Here is a 17213-nt window from a genome sequence, read left to right as displayed (position 1 = left end):
TATACAAACAAGAAAGGTCGGCAATGAACCCGGACCAGACTTAGGAGCCAAGCGATAGAGCCGATACAGATTGGGGTATGGGTCTGAAAATTGGACCGGACGGGACAGGTCCGGGTCCCGTATCATTTTGGGGTCCCAGTCAGTCCGGACCGACGTCCGCCCCGTTGCCATCGATGCGTATAGAAGTGCTCCACTTATATTCTCCCTTACTGTGTATGGACTCCATTGAGCCTCTCTCCCCTCCTTTTCCCGCACCCTCTCTCTCTCTCTCTGGTTTTGTGAAAGTTGTGCGGATGTCGTCGTCGATATCAGTCGCCTCCATTCCTCGCCAAAGACCAAAGCCTAAAAAACGCATCATTTTTGACCGACGCTATGGATGGCTGTAATCTCTCTGGCTCTCTAGTGAAATGGCACCTCACTCTCTAGCTGAAATGGAACACCTCTTTTTCTGTCATACTCTAAAACCATCTCTCTATGTTGTCAACTCCTATCCTCCAACTCACTCGCTGCAAATAAGTTTCCGTGACCCTATTTGTTTTCTCTCTGTTTTTAAATGTAGGCTTATTTTGTTCGTCCATTTTTGTTTTTTTGGTGTATCATTTCTAATATCTAAAGGTCCAATTTTGTCTTATTTTAGTTATTTTTATTTTTTCTTTTCTTCTTTCATGTCTCAGTTTCATGTTTCTTTAACTAACCCTAGTTTCAGTTTTATTTATAGATATGACGAGTGGAATGATCCCTTAGAAGCAGCTCTCTCTGGTGGCCGTGGAATGTAAATTTCTTATATTTTTATCTGAATATTATCCTCAATTTCAATGAAAAACCCCATAAACTTGTTGCATCTGCTTATCTCTCTGTCTCTTTATCTATCTATAAATTTCAGGTTCTGCATATTGCCTCTTGCCAAAGCATTGACGAACACCACTTGTCGATCGGTAAGAATGCCAGTGTACTCTGATTTTTCCTTTCTTGTTCTTTTTGGAAGATCTCTCGGTGAAGAATTCTCATTTTCTAGGAACAGTATTTGTAACTGAGTAATTGCATTTAATTTCTGATACTTCTTGGTTTTGAAGATATATTCTCCCTTATATTTGGATTGTAGAGTGCTCCACATGTATTGGGGAAGTATAGAATGAGTACAAGGAGGTCACACTAATCGTGACCATTGGATGTGAAATTGGATGGCTGCAATTATTCCATTGACCAAGTTCAAACTTCAAAAGAAATTTTCTCAAACTTTGTAACACATCCAATCTATCAAATTTCAGACCACCTTGTATCAAAAGTAAATGGTCTTGTATACAATCCCGCATGTATTTTAGTGTCTTAAGTTGAATAAAATTCATTTCTTTTTCACAAGTAGTATCACAGATTGCTTTTCTTTTGTGGGGTGCACGGGAAATCACAGGAATCGGGCTTGGGTCAAGACGGTAGCACAACGTCTCAAGTTCCATTCCTATGTAACCTTGTAAAAAAAAATAAAAATCATTGATTACTTTCTGAGATGCCAGTGTATCAGAACTCGGCTAGTTCGAATTGGACTCCCTTGAGTGGAACGAAAGCCATGGGAGCCTGTCGAATCTCTGACAAGTTTGGCTGAGTCTATCAGACCTGACTCTGGCTCGGGACCTTAGTGAGTCCTGACTGAACCTTGTTAGACCTTAAAGTCAGCTTATTTATGAATATAAATATGGTTTTCCCTAATAACTTGTGTGTTCAGGATATTTTGTAAAAGCCCATTGTTCGTGTTTGGGTAACATACACATAGAATTTATAGGAACCCATTCATCAAATAGTTAACAATGAAGCTTTTCTGAGAGATGCATACCTTAGGAAGAAGAGGGAGCAGACACATCACCAGATATAGGTTTTGAAGAAGCAGAATTATAATCTTTTTCATTCCCATTGGAAATACCAGAAAATTGAGGTAAAGCTTATCCTAAGTCTTGATATTTCTCAGTAAAGTTTGTGATGGGGCAGCTGGATGGTAAGAAGGGTCACAAGTTTTAAGTTGATGTAAGAATATAAGCACAAAGCGTCAAAGCATAAACTTTGGGAGTAGGTTTCAATCCTAGTGTTTCATGCTATGATATAGTTTTAGATATTGCAAATATTCTATAAATTGCTGAAGTTTGAAGCACCAGTTTGTAGGATCCTAATTTGATTGTTTTATCTTGTTATGAATCTTGATACTCCTTTTGTTAGAGGAGTTCATACTTGTTTTGTCATACTTCTGTTGGAGACAACTGAAACAATAAAGATAAAGTCTGACTTCGCACAGAGAATGTAAACTAATTGGAAGATTCTTATTTTCAGTGAGGCTCTTATTTAATCAGAGAATCTAACCTTGCCGCAGAATGTTTATTTTCTCAGTGTTGCATGGACACCAGCATCGGTATCATGTCTACTATGTGTCTCAGGTGTCTAATACTTGAACCTGAAAGCCTAGTATGGCTCCATCTTGTTTCAGGTGTCCGTACCAATTTTCTATATAAATTTAGTTTAACATGAATCATAAAAGAGTTTCAAAAACTAATAAATGAAATTTAAAACTAAAAAACTATAAAATATAACAATAATATAATATTAATTTCTTTTATACAGTGAAAATAAAAGTACATACGTTTCTCTTATATGCTTTTCCAACATAATTAGTGATAATATTTTTCGTGATGTACATGTATATTAAACTTTTCCAACATAATCAGTGATAATATTTTTTGTGATGTATATATATATATTAAACAATTTTTGTATATTGTATTTGTATGTTAAACATTTTCTATAGTTGTTTTGACAGAACAATTTATATTTGGCCTTGTAGGATGCAAGCTCAAGTCTCTTAGATGGCAGTTTACATTTTAAAAATTAGAATACAAACCACATTTAAATATTCATTGTGGAATTTAGAAGGTAGAAACAAACTTGATATCGGTAATGTGCTATGCTCATAGTCATCACCAGAGAATTCTGAGCCATCGAACATCCATGAAAGGATGAACTGGGTTGTGGACTCCGGTTTCACTGCCCGCCTTTGATTGGGGTCCAATGGAGTCAGTATAGTATTGGGGTGCTTCAATATGAATCTGATTTGCACAAGATTACATAACTTGTTGTTTCCACAGACCCATGGAGTGAGAAACTGATTTAGAAGCCTGCTCTTTGTTGACATTCTAATTTCCAATTTATACTCTCGATTAAGCATTTACTGTGTTGACCAGTTTTGCCCAGATTCCCTTGTATGTGTTGTTTGGTTATTTCCTTGTTGGAGTTTTGAATGAGCATCTTTAACGCAGGAATCCATTGAAGATTCATGAGGCTATTACATTATAATAGCTTTGGGGCAGGGAATATTGGTATTATCTTTTCATGGTTGACAATGTGAGATTGAGTAAAGAATTTCATAGTCCAAGTAGAATTTCAAGCATAGAGAAGTGCCATTTGAGGTTTATATGATGAGTGTTAGAATGCATTGATGGGTGTCGGATGTTGAGTTTTGGACCCAAAGGAACCTATCACCTCTTTTGTTACTCTCATACTTTAAGGCAGGTCTTGCATTATCTTGCTACACTTTCAAAATCATTAAACTAATCCAGTTTGGGATTTTGATGGATATTTGGTAAGGAAATTATGTGCGTGATCCTGTTTGACATTTGAAGCTGCATAGAGTTTGCTTGTTAGTCCATGTACTTACTGGAGTAAATCATGTTTTGCATTTGAACCTGATTTCCTTGCTGCTTCTACTCACTTCAGTGCATCTATAGTGGATCATAGTATGGACACTACATCCTTTGTGGTTGCTTTTAGCTTCCAAGATATATTTTATGGTAATTGAGGATTGTTGGTTCCTTCGGATTTTGCCATGGATAAATCCACTATCATGTGCTCACCCTCTAGGGGTGGTGGAGTCTTCTTGGGCAAATGCGCATTTGCTGCATTCGTGATTTGAGGCTATATGTTGATAGTTTTGCATTTCCCTATGTCAATAGGGACAACTCATGGATCACAATGACTTCACATATCTTCCAAGATGCTGGATTTGTTTTCATATGAGTTTGATTGTTTCATCCTGTGGTGCTCTTACTGAGCATTAGGATGTCCGTAGTTCTCCAAATAACCTGTATCTACATTGTATTCTGGGTTAAAAACAGGAGGAATGGTCTTTATGGTAAATGATGGGATTACATGTATACAGAACTTGGATCGATTGACATGAATACACTCTGTGTATGCATCTTACATGTGACAAAAAATTTGATTTGTATCCCAACCCTCCCTTCCCAACTGTTGATGTAAGAAATAGCACCAACGACTACAAAACAATAGGACTTGTCTTTTGTCATCTTCTCAGTCATGAGATTTACAGTATGACACTGACCCAATATGCACATGGGAGAGTAATAGCGGACCCAAAATACGCTCTTGATTTAGTGATAGTCAAACTCTCCATGGAGTCTTAGCTCTTTGAGCTATTTTTGTGAAAGATTTGGTCACCTATGAGACTACCTGGTTGATCTGGAAGGGCCCCAATATATGAAATTTCAACTCCTATGTTGGTTTTGCCAAGTCCATGTTTTATGATTATAATCCTAGTATTTGAATATGAGCATCAAATAGAACATGTTATTTCAGCTACACGTTTAGTTTTGATCTGCTTTTTGTACATTATTGTATGCACCACGAATGTTTCTTGGTACTCTTGACAGTTTCATGGTTCACTCCGTTATCAGGTCCATTATTTTATAACAGCACTGCTGCTATATTATATGGCAAAAAAAAAACAAAACAAAGTAACAGTAAAAAACACATGAATACTAATTTATCATTTGAATACCTGCTGCAGATTAATTTTGCCATGGAATCTGCATTGCAAATGGTAGAAAAGCGAGATTTTGGGTTCTCCTTCGAGCTGTTTAAAACAGGTGTGGATGATCAGTTTCAGAAGTTCAAGGCCTCCATGAAGAGAAACAATTTCAATTTGTTGACAATGAGAAAAGAGAACGTTGATTTGGGTAGTCATTGGAAAGAGAAAGTTTGATTGTTCAATTAATGGCATACTTAAATATTTAGATGTGAGTTTTTCAATTATGATTATTCCATGCTCCCTTGGATGCATTTCATCCGTTCACTCAATCGGGTAAAACTCGACAAAGTAGTATCTTTAGGCCATCATATTTTGGGGATGTAACTGCAACCAACAAAAAAAGGATGCATATGTCCTTGGAAAAAATAACGTCCTAAGATTGAACCAAGATTGTCCAAATTTTGGACAGCTAGATCTAACTATGTAAATACCTAAAATCCTAATTTTTTCTTTCAAAATAATAATGTAGTGATTCTTTGGTGTATAAATTTTTTTTTTAAACTTTTATGTTTAGCTCTTTTGCTGAAATGAGCAAATGTATGGTTTGTTGTAGTAGGAGTATGCTTTTTGCACTATTTTATATCTAAAATAAATTTTTAGTCGACTTGGTAGTCAATTTCATCATCGTCAAAGCCTTTTTCAAACTAATTGAGATCGGCTATATGAATCATGGTTTGTCATTCTGCTTTATTAAAGGTCATACCTTCAGGTCATAATCCTTATATATTTTATCACTATTTCTAATCAAACTGTGCAGTGCATTTTACTGTTTAAATATAAAGCGAATATTTTATGATCCAGCCTGACTCTTTCTATGATGTTGAATGATACTACCCTTTCCCAAGGTCATATTTGTTGGATGGGGGGCTCCTACTATTTACTGCAATTTATGATCGTCCTTTCTAGGAATTATAGTTCTATGAGCTTTTGTTTCTTGGAACTGATCAAAATATAAATGAGGAGATTTTTGTGAAATTTCATGTCTTGTAAATCCTCCTAACATGGAACTGATCAAAATATAAATGAGGAGATTTTTTGTGAAATTTCATGTCTTGTAAATCCTCCTAACATGGTTTTGGGGGCTACACAGCTGTAGAAATCGACATTCCTGACCAGTGATAGTACACCCTTTAGTGCTTGTTTGGATGTACTTGTTGTCATTGATAATTTACTATTTTGATAAAATTAATTATAATAATACATTATTTGTTATTTAACATTGTTTATATAATTATGTAACATAAATTTATAGACAGTTTTATATGTAAGTTTATCTTTTTAGAAGCTATATTTAATTTACTTAAAATAAATTGTACATTTTTAGCAATAAATGACTGAAAATAACTGAAAATTGCCAAACAATGAAATAAATATAATATTTATATAATGAAAGATATATAGTAAGTAGCTGATAAAATAATAATATACATTTAGATAAAATAGTAGATAAGGCTTGTCCTCCAGTCCCGTAATTTATACTTCTATAGGCAATGTGCAAGTAATAGACTAAATATGATAGGGTCATTTAGGAAAGGTTTGTGAATGAGGTTGTCATGGTGTGGTACTGGTTAGCATTAAAAACTTGGTTAAAAACTGTTGCCCAGCCAAACTAACCAAGGAGCTGACACTGCTTATTTTTGCACACTTACCAAACCAGTTTACCCGACAACAAACAAATTTACAGATATGAGACTCAGCGCGAGGACTCTCTCTCTCTCTCTTAATGATGCACATGTGATTGGGCCAGGTTGATCCGACAATGATCACTTGGCGGGTCTGATCCAGGTCCAAGTCTAGCTTAGACGTCCAAGTCTGGTTGGGTCTACCAGATATGGTAACAAGTTCTGTTGAAGTCTGATCGGGCCTAGCCGACCCCGAGGTAACTAGGATATATAGATGCATAAATATATAAGGTACATATTATATTGTGTTATATTATATATATCTGACGGGGACTACACTTGAACTGTTTGCAGCCGAGATCTAGCCGGGTCAGGGTCGACCAAATTAGACCCGGCCTCTTTGCAACCCACAATCTCTCTCTCTCTCTCTCAGTCAATGGGTCCAAAATTTGTGTGCATGTTTCCCACAAATAATTCTGTGCAAGAAGCCACTGATTTGGACTTGGACAAGGAGGAATCATTGAACCTAAACATTGTTTCTACTTGGAAAGGGGCTAACTGCTCACTGGTCCCCCAGATTCATTTCTACTAATTTTTTTCTTTACAATAGTATAAGCAGTTTCAACATGCACCCACAGGTGTATATGCATGAACTATGCAAAACTAGAGAGAGAAACTTCATCTCTCTGCACACAATATACATGTATAAGCAAAACTTAGAGAGGGACTTCATCTCTCTAAACGACAGTACTGGCAAAGACCAAAACTTAGAGAGGGACTTCATCTCTCTAAATAACAACATTAACAAAGAGCCGATGAACCAAGGAAAGTCAGATCTTAGCCATTGGCTTTGCAACTCTGAAGAAATGTTCTTCTGCTGTCACCTGGTCAACTGCCACCACCCATTTGCTCCTCCAGTTCTTTTTTTCATAAATACTTGAAACCCTTGTCTTGTGATACCCTATCTTTGTGATTTGCATTCCCTTCCCTATGGGAAGAATCAGAGTCTTAACCCCACGTCTTCTCTCTAAAACCCTGCTATAATCACCACCTTCTTTCTCTTTCCTCCCAAAGAAATTGAACCCGACCACCATAGATCTATCTGAATTCATGTCAATGGTCTCAGACAACTCCTGTGGGTCATAAAATTTACAGTCGAACAGCAAAAAGTCGATGCCTTTTAACGTCTCAAGAACTTCTTGGGGCTTCCCGTACTTAAATTCCACATAGCTTTGAAGGCCGAATCTGTGAAATAATTGGATACTTTTCTTTGAATGATTTGAATCTGTGAAGCTTTTTAGCCTGATTTTGCTCAAGGACTGGTCACATTCCCCTGAATTTTGTGGACCTGAGAAAGTTTCAAGCATGGATTGGAATAAAAGCTGCTCATTTTCCTCTGATTTTAGCGGATCGCTGAGGCTTTTGAACCTTGTTTGGTGTAAAAACCATTCAGTTTCTCCTGAACTTTGCGAATCTAAAAAGCTTTCAGGCCTCAGTTCTTTTAGACACTCCTTATCTTCCTCTGAATTTTGGGGGTGCTGGTCTGGTAAGATGCAGACCAAGCGGCCTTTGGTTTGTCTAGCTGCAACAGCAAGTGCAATTGTGTATATTGAAATGTCTGTCGAGATCTCGACAATGGTTTGAGCTTTAATACCAGCTGCCATGGCTGATACAAATTCTGCGCTTTTGGGTTCATTTGTGGCTTCGAATTTGGTTTTAGAGCCCAACTTACACTGGTCACAAAGGGAAAAACATGTTTTAACATACAATTAAGAAGGTGAATATGCAATATGCTTGAGATACATGTACTGATTACTATCGGAATATTAGAGTAAAAGATTAGCATGAGATTAGTGAATCATATATCTGCAAGTCCGACTCAGACTCAACCGAGTTACTCGTGTAGGCTGTCGACTTTGGTAACCTATGGGAGCCAGTTGAGTCTCGTCGGTTCCCACTATTTATTTCTTTTTGCGTTTAAGGTCTTGGCCGACAATCTAAAATGGACTCGGCTGAGTCTGAGTTTCCTGACTTGGGTTCGGAACCCCAGCAAGTCTCGACCCTAGTCATTGTTTTAAATCATTGCCGAGGATTAAGAAGAACATGCTTAGATCTTGTTCTACAGTCAACTTGCATAAAACAAAAAGATAATGGAGAGAGGGATGTACAAATCAATGAAACTCAAAAAAGTGAAGTTAAGCCTGGTTAATTTGAATAGTAGAATTCTTGAGATTGATCTAAGCTTTCTATTCAATTAAAATTAAAGGAAAAGGAGAAGGAAAAAAAAAAGTAGATAAATCCTAATTAAGCCTGCTTATCTGAGAATTAAAATTGGACATAGGTTTTTTTCTGATTCAATCGGAAAAAGAAGCTAAACCGATCAATATGTAAATTAGATAAAAAAGAGAAAATAAGTTAATAGACCATGTCCACAAAATATAGGAACAAAAATCTGACTTAAAAAGTCATGGTACAGATCATAAACATCAAAAGAAGAACAGATATAAAAATACATAGTAATAAAGCAGAAAAAATGGAATTAAGCATGATTGAATTAAGAAACATGAAATAACATAAACATCAAAAGAAGAACATATATAAAAATACAGAGTGATAAAGCAGATAAGAAACATGAAATAACATTGGTTGAGAGAGAGAGAGAGAGAGAGAGAGAGAGAGGGAGAGAGTCACCATTTTAACAGTGTCGAGAAAAGCATTTGCAGCAATCTCTGGTATCCACACCATTGCAATGGCTTGCAAACAACTCAAACAACGTTGCCCCCTAAATTGACTCAAATGAGAATAAAAACCACCCTCTGCAAAATAAGGTTCTAAGCTTAGTGAAAGTTCCTTCAGTTAAATCCTCATTTTTTTCTTAAAAAAAATGGAAGTTCTTAATTTTATTATTATTTTTATATGACAACAATTACTACTTTTGGGTTATTATCAATTTATTGAAGAAGTCCAAATTTTTCTATTTTGTGCAAAATACTTAAACTTAAAAACTGGGGAAGCAGCTTACAAAAAACTCATCGATGAGAAAGCAAAAACATAATAATTGAAAAATGTATTGAGTAGAAACTAAGCTTAACATTTAGAGGAAAGGAATTCACAGGAAAAAAAAAAAAAAGAAGCTCTGGTACTCTTGATTACTCCTAACAATATAACAAAGAAAAAAGAGTACAGATTGAAAGCAAAAGTATTTTAAGTTTTAATTCGAAGAAAAAGGAAAATTGCATGAGAAAGCCAAGAATTCAAGGAATATAAAATACAATTTGGGTAAGAATTTCCAACCTTTGGAACAAGAGATTCAGGTCAGAGACATACTCTGTTCTTTTGGGCAGCTGGAGAACACTTTCTGGTTCAGAACTTCAAATGGGTATCTACAATTTCACTCTCTCTCCCTCTCTTTCTCTCCCTCTTCTCCAAATGGGATCTCTATAAGATGTCTTTCTCTCTAACACTTTCTGGTTTAAAACTTAATGGGTCTCTGCAATTTCCTTTCTGGTTTAAAACTTCAAATGGGTCTCTACAATTTCAGAGACTCTCTCTCTAAAATGATACTCTCTCTCTTACATATGTTGAAAACTTGAAACCCGAGAAACGACCAATGAAATGACAGAGGCGTTAAATTTCGAAGTATTTATATATGGAACGCGAGAGTGTAACTGGAGTCATTGATGGCAAAAGTGACGGACACGCTAAAATGTGAGAGGAGAAGACGGAAACAATGGGTGGGGTTGAAATGACGCGGTCTTATTGGGGCACAGACGCAGAGGGAGGTGATTCTAGAGAGAGAAACTAACTGTAACACGCCGTGGACGCGTCTTTCATACGCCCAATTAATACGAATAGAGAGAGAAAGAGTAGGGGTGGCAATGGACCCGAGCCCCACCCGAGACCTCCGGATATACTTGACACGGGTTGGGTATGGATTTAGCATTTGGACCCCACGGGTTGGGTTCGGGTCCACCCAAACACTATACGGGTTCGGGTCCAGCCGAACTCGATCCGTACTCATAAATTGTTAGAGATAAAATGCTTTACTTTAAACCTATTCTTTTAAGTTAATTGAGAATTATATATAATTAGAACTAATAGTCATCTTTAGCTATTAAATGACAAATCATAAGGCTTAAATCTAATAGCGGGTGATTGTGATCTTGATGCCAATAATATAGGTATATGATGGTAAAAAATGGGGCAGAGAGAAAAAGAAAAAAATAAGCTCGTAGTAATGGTGACATTATACTCGAGACCCGATAGGCTAGACATGAGATTCGATGGGTATGGGTATGAGTCCAATTTTTTGACCTGACGGATCGGATCCAAGTTCAAAACCTATACCCAAATCTATTAGAGTCTAGGTCCGGGTCTAGTCGGACCCGACCCATACCATATCCGTTGCCACCCCTAAGGGAGAGAATAGTTAATTAGAGAGAGAATATATCATTTGGAATCTTCTTGACTTACTCCTAGTTAAAAATACAAACCTATTTTGGGAAGCTCATTAAGAAATGAGAAGCTAAATTTAGAGAGAGCGATTATTATATCAAGTTGTTATGTAGAGAGAGAGAGTAATTATTGTATCAAGTTGTTATAAACAAAGATGAGGTGAAAACAATGTATGTGGATTGTGAGGGCTTCATCCTAGGAACATGTGTTAGTGAGTGAAAAAAGTGAGATTAAAGAGAGAGAAACTTCAATCTTGGGAAAAAAAAAAAAAAAAAATGTGTGTGTAAATTTTGCTGCTGTATGCCAGTAGACGGAATTGTATGTTCAATGGCTCAGATTTAATCTTAGTTTGGTCACATATTAATCTCTTTTCTCTTTTTTTTAATCTTCTTTGCATGACACGGGGTATTCATGCATTAAACAAAGGTGCACCCAATAAAGTAAAAATATAATTTTATGTGAATTCATATTTAAGTAAATTAAAATTAGAAAACTCACATGCAACTGTGGCCAGCCATTTTTTTCTCATCCTCTAATCAAACTATTAGACGAATACTATTGTATATGCAACTGGATGAACCAAATCATTTCTCATATATATATATATATATATGCACGCACACATACACACATGTGCATGTATGACTCTCTCAATACCATCATTTCTATAGGTTGTACATCTATTTTCATATGCACAAAATAGATACATACGCAAGAATCTGGACAATGCTATCTTTAGGTAATTAAATAGCAAGGGTTAGACAGCTCAGATCTAATAGCAAGTGTGAAAGAACCTTTTTATTTTTGATGTTTTGTATAAATCTTTTGAGTTGAAGTTTTTATTAAAAAGTACGTAGGACTTAGGTACACAATAAAATATTTTAAAAGTAATACACTAAACAATATTGTCAAAAAAAATTACATAAAACAAAAATAACAAAAGCGTCCACACCCATTCAGAATTCAATATGGACCTCCCAATCTCTAAAGAAACATTAGCAGGCTAGAGAGAGGGGTAGTGTGTAGGGAAAATTACATACATATTCGTTATAATTTTTATCATTATGACTTTACCGAATAGTTTTCGTTATTACTACCGTGTCCTTTTTTTTATGTCAAAACGAAAATTTTTTAAAAAAGATAACCTTACTTCTTTTTTTTCTGTTGTTGAACAACCAAATTCAAAATATTTTTAGGTTGTTTAACAATCGAAAACGGAATTAATTTCGGTTTTGAATAACGGAAAATTTTAAATTTTTTGTTCTTCAAGAACGGAATTTTTTCTCTCTTGTAGGTATGCGTATCCTGTCTCTACCCCTCTCTCTACATTATACGGGTAAAAATGGTTTTTTTTCTTTTTTAACTACCTCTCTCCCCTCCACCTGAGAGCATTTTTTTGGGTAAGTTCATAATCTCTGAGATTTTTCCTAAATTTAGGGTGTCAAACCAGCTTGTTCCCCTGATTTTATCGGATAACCATGACTTCAAATAGTAGGGTGAGAATACACTACAAGAGTTCTCCTAATCTTCAAATCTCATAATGCTTAATATTTCTCCTAAATTTTGGGGCTCAATTGTTCCTCTTTGATTTTATCGGATAACTATCACTTGAGATAGGTAAGAACCAAAAACGGTGTATTTTCGGTTGTTAAACAACCGAAAATACCGCAATAAAGTAAAGTCATTTTTTTAAAATTTTTCATTTTGACATAAAAAAACAGACACGGTGGTAATAACTGAAATTATTTGGTAGAGCCATAATAACAGAAACTATAACGGATATATGTATAATTTTCCCTAATGTGTAATTGAGTATCAAATTATTTTAAAACTAAATTGGAGAGAGAGAGGTGATATGTAACTGATATCAAATTCCTCTTGATAAAAGAGATAGAGAGAGAAAGGTTATCTTAGTTTGCAAAAGAGAGACAGGTTTTCATTCTCACAAAATATGAAAGCAGAGAGAGGAATAAGGTTGTAGAGCGAGAGATGTTTTCGTTCTCTCACAAAATATGAAAGTAGAGAGAAGAATCAGATTGAGACCTAATTTTCTTAAAGTTATCTGTCTTTTGTGTGAATGTGGCAGTATCTGTCTTTAGAACTTTCAGTGGGCTTCATTGAAGATTCATTGATTCTGATTGTTTTCTTTTTAATTCTATGTATCATTCATTTATTAAGCATGTTTAGTGTTTTGTCGGTTAAAGTTTAGTGAAGTAAACCCCTAATTAACGGATTTTATTCTCAATGGCTTCGTGACTTGAAAGAGAGACTTTCCACTAACCATAATCCACTTTTGAGGCCCACTTGAAACATACCTTCACCTTTTTAAGGCTTCTCCACTCTCTCTCTCTTTCTTGCAATTGATTCAAGAAATTTTGTATTTTATTTTCGTATTTATTTTTTAAAAAATTGTATACTATAAGATCATTTATTTTTTTTTACAAAAAAGTTACAACCATTTTTAGCCATTTTTCATGTGACACAATATTCAAAGAAATTTTGTTTTGGATGTTGTGCCTAAACGATAACATATCTTGAACCATCGGATTTTAAATTTGACTATCAACTATGATTGTAACTTTTTTGTATTAAAAGTAAATGATTTCATTATGTATATTTTTTATTTTTTATTCTTTTTTTTTAATTTTTTTTCAAAATGGGTATGAAGGAAATGGTATTCTAACTCCACTTTGTCATTATCACTTTCGACTTTGAACCCGGGTGTGAAAGAGTTGAAATTCTAAGGCTTGTACACCTCTCTCTCTCTCTCTCCTGGATCAGAAAGAGTTGGGAACTTAAAAGGCAAATACACTTTTTATCACTCTACTTCTAGATGATGAATCGAAGATGGATGGAAAAGAGAGAGAAATTTAAATTGACCTGCCAAACGTAAGAGTTCAACGGTTGATGAATTGAAGATTGTGGGAAGAGGTAGGAAATTTAAATTGACCTGCCAAGATAAAGATCACACCAGTTGATGAATTGAAGATTGAGTAAATTGACCAGCCAAACTCAATATATCATACTGATGACTAGGTGAGAAAACAATTTACAAGGAGAAATTTTTTTTTTTTTTATTCGAGACATATCTAGCTAATGGTATCTCCCGAAAATATTCATTTCTTACTGACAATATTCATTTCTTAATAAAGTAAGAGGTTTGGTCAAGCCAAAACTGATCTGACCATGATCAAATTATTTAGACCGAATTTTAGAAAAAAAGAAAAGAAAAAAAAATAGATTGAATAATTTAAAAATATAAATATATTTAAAAAATTTGCCCAACTTTATTTAATTGCTTGAACTAATATTTGACCTATTGTAACCTTAAACTTGACTACCTAAGGCCTATGCAAATTCAAAGATAAACTCACGTTAATCCGTTGTCTACTGTTAATCCGTTGTCTACTATGAGTTGTTTATGAGAAGGTAATTTCAAAAAGAAAGTATAGAATGAAACCATTAACCTTTTATACAAATTTCACATTAAATGGTTGTCAGGAATTGTGACCATTTTGTATCAAAAGGTAAATGGTAATATTGTATACAATTCCAATCCCAAATCCAAATTTGTTGTCCATGGTGCTGTACCAAACTTTCCCATGTAGATTTATCATTCCTTATTGGGGAATTTTCATAAAAACTCTCATTTTTATTATTGGAATTTAAAAATAATCCCCTATATTTTATATTTTGCACTTATATCCTGCTTTTTTAGAGTAATTTTTGTACTTTAATTTAATTTAATTTTGTAAATTAGATTCAACTTAAATTGAGGTCTATATTTCTTATCATAGAGTGCTTATGAGAAGTGGGGTAACATATAAATATATGGGACTATTTTTAAATTTTAATAAAAAAATTTCCCTTGTTTATCATACAATGAGGTACACATGTCATTTTTCTTATAGCCACCATACATGGTAAGTTCATACGTCTTCAGGTTACAAAAACTGATTTTGCTGTCCTCTGATCTCCATTGTTTATCCGTATAGTATTTCTCTTGATGTCATGGACCTTGTTTCACCAGCTAAAGCAATGTCTAAGAAATTGTAAGGCCATCTTGGGACTCACTAGGGCTGAGAATGGTTTAGATCGAGTTTGGATCTACTGGGATCCGGATTTGGATATAAAAGGTATATATGCGATCTAGATCTAGATCTGATCGAATATAGAATATTTAGATTTAGATTTGGATCCAAAAAATATACATGGGATATGAATCTAGACTTGATTGGATCCATATTATATAATATATATGTATATATATAAAATAATATATTATATTAATAACTAGGCCGGTCCCAATCGGATCCACGTGTAACTTGATCCGATCCAATATACTATTCAGATCCAAAATTTGGATCCGGAGCCGATAGGCGGATTCACATCTTTGATCCATACCCGGATGCGGATATGATCCAAAATTCAGGTTTTGGATCCAAACGAGCAAATTCTCAGCCCTAGGACTCACCAAAGTCAGACCAGATCAGGAGCTAGGGGATCAAGGGCCGAAACACCATGGCATAGCCAATCTCACCTGAGTCAAACTGAGGGGACTCAGATCAGGCCCGTGGTGAGTCAGAGCCAGGGTTCAACTTTTTAACCTTGGTGGGTCGGAACTGGGGTCCAACCTTTTAACCTTAGCGGGTAGGAGCAGGGGTCCAACTTTTTAAACACCGAGTGACTGCTCCATTATTTTGGGGTCTCAACTGATGTTATGTGATACAACTTGTTCCAAATAAGTGATGTATTGTTTAGGATTGCAGTTTCTCTAAGAGAAAGCCTCAAGACTCACTATAGTTTACCTCATTTCACACACCATGCCTCTACCAAATTTTTTTTCTTTTTCTCTTCATTTGTTCAATGCAAAACACATGTAAGAATCTTGTGCCCATTCTCAAGAAAGTTAGGGGTTGGCTCTCCCCCTTCATGCAATTTATGAATGTGGGTAAATTACATCAAAATTAGAAGGGAAATTCATAAAAAGTACACTTAACTTCTGGACTATTTGACATAGTATCCATTTTCAACTATTCCAACTCATGATCATGCGTACATTGATGGATTTTTTGAAAATTAATAAAAAGGGTGAAATTGTTAACAGTTAATTTCAGTTTCATTTTGATAAATTTCCCTACTTGGAGCTTTGGACACAGTGAGGATTTTTCACTTAGTAGACCTAAAGAAATGCTCTTCACCAGTTAAAGGATCAACATGAACAACCCATCTCCTACTCCCTCTCTTACTCTTCTTCCCACTCCTCAAACTCCCCACTTTAACAATCTCCATGCCTTTCCATATGGGAAGCATCACTCCCACCATTCCCTTAAAACCTTTTCCACAATTTCCATTTTTTGAGACAGAAAAGAGATTGCACCCCACCATTATTGAGCCCTTCTGGTTCATGCTTAAGGCCTCAAGGGCCTCTTCCGAGCCATCCACCGCATAGTCCACGAGTGCGAAATCGACGTCGTGGTATCTCCGTAGAAGCTCTTGGGGGTTTCCTGATATGATCTCTGTCGATCCGTGGCCGAGACTCACCGTTATTTGCGGTTGCTGCATCGGTAGGGATTTCGTATGGGAAAGAATGCATATAAGGCGCCCTCCAGTTTGTTTTGCAGCACATGCTAGGGCTAGAGTTGATGGAGAGAGGTTTGTGGCCACTTCCACTATCAATTTGGCCTCTGTTCCTGCTGCTAAGGCTGATAAGAGCTCAACACCTTCAGGCTCCATGGAAGATGAGCTCCCCTTTGTCCCATGCTTGTAAAATTGGTCACCTTCAGGTTCCATGGAAGATGAGCTCCCCTTTGTCCCATGCTTGTAAAATTGGTCCTTGCACTGAAAAGAGAAAACAATAAGTTACCAGTGAAATTTTGCATGAGACATTGAGATTTGATCAAGCATTAATGGCTATTGCAATAAAACTTATGAGCATGTGATGGTCCCTGTGTAGTTTGTAATTATAGCAAGAAGATAGTGTGTGGGTGACTTCTTCAAAAGAAAAATTAAATAAATAATTATAGCAAGAAGAAATAGTGTGGGTGACTTTTTTTTCTTCTTTTTTTTCTTAAAAAAAAAAAAAAGAAAAGAAAAAGAACAGAAAGAAGAGGATATTGTGTGTGTGAGAGAGAGAGATAGAGAGAGAGTATACCATCTTAAGAGTGCCTAGATAGGCTCTCATGGCTTTCTCAGGTGACCAATCCATGTTCTAAGAAGACTTGCACTCGACCTGTGCTTCTCATTCGAATGTGAAAAAATGGTGGACCATA

The 17213-nt window shown here is 35.6% G+C and overlaps 3 protein-coding genes across 11 annotated transcripts; 1 reads left to right on the top strand and 2 right to left on the bottom strand.

The window, feature by feature from the left end:
- On the top strand, positions 1-5115 carry LOC18427728 (uncharacterized). Of its 6 annotated transcripts, none has more exons than XM_006836774.4 (4): positions 1-382; positions 719-772; positions 884-935; positions 4844-5115. In XM_006836774.4, exons 1-4 carry the CDS (start codon positions 78-80, stop codon positions 5036-5038), a joined length of 606 nt encoding a protein of 201 aa, XP_006836837.2. In that variant the 5' UTR covers positions 1-77; the 3' UTR covers positions 5039-5115. The 6 variants fall into 6 exon arrangements, 2 of the variants coding, with proteins under 2 accessions (XP_006836837.2, XP_011620978.2); XR_002279884.2 differs by having other exon boundaries at positions 2-213; positions 707-772; XM_011622676.3 differs by having other exon boundaries at positions 24-382; positions 707-772.
- A 1907-nt stretch (positions 5116-7022) lies between these two features.
- LOC18427727 (uncharacterized) lies at positions 7023-9959 on the bottom strand. 4 transcript variants are annotated; one of them, XM_088851113.1, is made up of 3 exons: positions 9781-9959; positions 9178-9302; positions 7023-8219 (listed from the first exon to the last, which is right to left on the bottom strand). In XM_088851113.1, exons 2-3 carry the CDS (start codon positions 9229-9231, stop codon positions 7317-7319), a joined length of 957 nt encoding a protein of 318 aa, XP_088707239.1. In that variant the 5' UTR covers positions 9232-9302; positions 9781-9959; the 3' UTR covers positions 7023-7316. The 4 variants fall into 4 exon arrangements, with proteins under 4 accessions (XP_088707239.1, XP_088707240.1, XP_088707242.1 ...); XM_088851114.1 differs by having other exon boundaries at positions 9814-9959; XM_088851116.1 differs by lacking the exon at positions 9178-9302.
- A 5882-nt stretch (positions 9960-15841) lies between these two features.
- Positions 15842-17213, bottom strand: LOC148779962 (uncharacterized). The gene is made up of 2 exons (XM_088851112.1): positions 17096-17213; positions 15842-16782 (listed from the first exon to the last, which is right to left on the bottom strand). Exons 1-2 carry the CDS (start codon positions 17147-17149, stop codon positions 16111-16113), a joined length of 726 nt encoding a protein of 241 aa, XP_088707238.1. The 5' UTR covers positions 17150-17213; the 3' UTR covers positions 15842-16110.

The sequence above is a fragment of the Amborella trichopoda genome, chromosome 11, assembly GCF_054954075.1.
Source record: "Amborella trichopoda isolate Santa Cruz 75 chromosome 11, AtrichopodaSantaCruz75HAP2 v2.0, whole genome shotgun sequence".
NCBI classification, from domain to species: Eukaryota; Viridiplantae; Streptophyta; class Magnoliopsida; order Amborellales; family Amborellaceae; genus Amborella; species Amborella trichopoda.
This window is presented reverse-complemented; position numbering and strand designations above follow the sequence as displayed.